The following is a 2,966-nucleotide window of genomic DNA, read 5'->3' on the forward strand; positions in this document are numbered from 1 at the left end:
AGGGCTATTTTATAAATTTTCTCAAAGCAAAAATCCAAAAAGTTCTTTACAAATGTAGCCGAAGGCTAATAATACGAGCAAATTAACCTAATGACCATATTAAGACTTATAGTTTGTCTTAACTTGGTACTACAAATTGCTAAAGAATTAATTAAAAGAAGTGGAAATAAAAGTGAAAAATGAAATGAATAACTTAATCTTGAGCAGCTGATGATCAACTTCAGACCAAAAAACTGCCACTTGATGCATCAGAGCACTCATTTGCGGCTTCCTGCTGAAATTGCAAACCAACTGGGACCTTGCCTAAGGACACTACATTCTCCAAATATTGATAGTTCCTCAGTAGGATGAGCATCCCGGGGTGCTAATACCACCCACTGAGAGACAAGCAATAAATAGATCATGAGTGTCACTTTGTAGTTCAAGCAGTCCAAATACTAGAATAGTATACCATGTATACCACTGGTATATCTGTTTTTATCAATCTGTTGTTCATATGCAATCTACAACCTGCAGATGTACAGTAAATAAAATGTTCTTCCACTTCCCAACTGTAGCATCTGCAAAAATGTTGATCAAAGCAAGTAGATTAAATTCCATGCATTGCATTGCTTTTTTTTTTAATCGCTGAAACAAGAAACTTTGCTTTTACATTGCCGAAACGCAAACGGCAAACTTTTGCCCCAAAAGCTTTACCGATTCGTTGGATATGGCCAAGTAGCCGCAAACCTTCGTTTCATTTTGCTCAACATTAAACCACCTCATTTCCTCATTTTGACAGGTCGTGATGCAATGTTGATCAAAGCAAGTAGATTAAATTCCATGCATTGCATTGCTTTTCTAAATCATTGCTTTGCTTTTCCTCATCTTCTAAACGGCAAACGGCAAACTTTTGCCCCAAAAGCTTTACTGATTCGTTACTTGCACTTTGTATCTCCATGCCAACACACACACACAATATACTTCATTGCTTTTTCTCCGTCCGCCGTCGTCTTTAACCGCACAAACGATGCCCCGCAAGCATCATTAAGCCCCACACTCGTCTTTATATGCCGCATCCGATTCAACCTCATGGATCTTCGATGCTTTGTATCTTGCTCCTACCGTAGATTATGAAACCCGCAAAAAAGGAAACATGATTAGCGAAAATTCTCATCTTACTCTCCTCCTGGAGGACTTGAGTAAGATGAGACATGCTGAGTTCCACCCCAAACACCTTCCTTAATATCTTCTTTTTGTTCTGATTCTTAAATAGGGACACTGAAGTTTGTCACTATTGAGAACCTTTCTTCCCTTTGAATCCAATTCTGCAAAGGAGTGAATAAATACCTCTCCATGATCAAGGGCATAGTTAGCTAGATGATCAGCCAACTGATTACCCTCTCTGAAAATATGTAACTCTGTACCTCTGCATGATCTATGATATCTAGCAGCTCCTCCACCTCAAATGCAATGTTCCATGGAGGTTTCCACTCTCTATCCAGGATATGCTTCATCAATAATGAATCAGTTTCCAGAATGAAGGAATAGACATGTTTTGACAAACAATATCTTGCAGCCTGAAGGAGAGCTTGTGCCTCAGATTCAGTGTTAGTACCTTCTCCCATTGCCCTAGCCTCTGCATGAATCAAATCACCATCTGAATTTCTCACACAAAAGGCAAATGAACTTCTACCAGGGTTGCCTCTAGTTGCCCCATCTGTATTGCATTTCCAGATGTCCCCAGGTGGGAATTTCCACAAAACCTTGGTAACCTGTAATTTTGGAACAAATTGTTCCAAAATCTTTAGAATGTCATGCCATCTATGTGGAACTGATTTAATGCCAGGCTTCCTGATTCTCACCAGTTGCTGAATATCAGTAGAAGCCTGGTAAATAACTCTGCTAGTTGACACCTTATCCCTATGTTTATCTCCATTTCTTTTCTTCCACAGTTGCCAGACTATAATAGATGGAATGGCATTGAAAATATTCTGAAGTCTAACAGGAACCTCAGCTGTCCACCATTGCATAATCACCTGATGCAAATGCATACCATCAACATTTAGTCCAGCTGCTGCACTGAAATATTTCCATGTTGCTTGTGCAGTGGCACCTCTCAAGAATATGTGAGGGACAGTCTCTTCCTTTGGTTCTGCACAGCAGCAACACCTGGAAGGCATATGATATCCCCAACTCTTAATTACATCATCCAGAGGAACTTTAAAGTGCCATACTCTCCACATCAGAAAAGCAATCTTGAAAGGCAATCCTTTGGTCCAGATTTTCTTGTAGACCTCCTTTTTTTCCCCTCTGCTTCTTATATATTCCCATGCTGATTTGACACTAAATTCTCCATTTTTCTCCAACATCCACCAAGGTTTATCCATCTCTCCAGGTCTAGCTGGTGGCTTTACCTCAGTCAAGATATATTCAGCCAAATCCTCAGGCAGATTATTCCTGATGGCAGGCACATGCCACCTACCAGCAGTAACTACATCAGCTACATTCTCTATGGCTTCATTACATTGAAATTCAGGAGGGACAATGAAATATAAAGGGCCAAGGCCTGACCAGTTATCAAACCAAAATAATGAAGAACCCATTCTGAGCTGCCACCAAATTTGATGATCCATCAGGTCCCTAGCTTGTAACATTTTCCTCCATATATGAGACCCTTCTTTCCAAGGGACCAGGATTGGATTATTCTTCTTCAAATATTTGTTGCCTATGAAGGCACTCCATAAGGATGGTTTGGTCCTGAAGTTCCACCAAAGCTTAGCAAACAATGCCATGGAAATGTCTGCAGTGATCTAAACCCCAAGCCTCCTTCCTGCACAGGCAGACAAACCTTCTTCCATTTTGCCCAATGCCTGCCACTTTCACCTATATTATTACTCCAGTAAAACTGGGCAAAGATCTTGTGCAGCTTGTCAACAACAAAAGATGGAGGATCCACAGCTGCCAGTAGGTGCATAGGCATTGCT

General features: G+C 40.6%; 1 protein-coding gene across 1 annotated transcript; it reads right to left on the reverse strand.

The window, feature by feature from the left end:
• Window positions 1–257: 257 nt before the first annotated feature.
• Window positions 258–2,636, reverse strand: LOC132034586 (uncharacterized). Its single transcript, XM_059424982.1, has 4 exons — window positions 1,407–2,636; window positions 1,285–1,307; window positions 461–560; window positions 258–377 (listed from the first exon to the last, which is right to left on the reverse strand). The coding sequence occupies exons 1-4, from the start codon at window positions 2,634–2,636 to the stop codon at window positions 258–260; spliced, it is 1,473 nt and encodes a 490-aa protein (XP_059280965.1).
• Between the last annotated feature and the right edge of the window lie 330 nt (window positions 2,637–2,966).

The sequence above is a fragment of the Lycium ferocissimum genome, chromosome 10, assembly GCF_029784015.1.
Source record: "Lycium ferocissimum isolate CSIRO_LF1 chromosome 10, AGI_CSIRO_Lferr_CH_V1, whole genome shotgun sequence".
Classification (NCBI taxonomy): domain Eukaryota; kingdom Viridiplantae; phylum Streptophyta; class Magnoliopsida; order Solanales; family Solanaceae; genus Lycium; species Lycium ferocissimum.

Coding starts and splice junctions, on each gene's coding strand:
- LOC132034586 (XM_059424982.1), bottom strand. CDS start 2,636: ATGTTACAAGCTAGGGACCTGATGGATCATCAAATTTGGTGGCAGCTC. Junction 1,308..1,406: donor ATATCATAGATCATGCAGAG/GTACAGAGTTAC, acceptor ACTCCTTTGCAG/AATTGGATTCAAAGGGAAGA. Junction 561..1,284: donor TGGATTCAAAGGGAAGAAAG/GTTCTCAATAGT, acceptor ACATTTTTGCAG/ATGCTACAGTTGGGAAGTGG.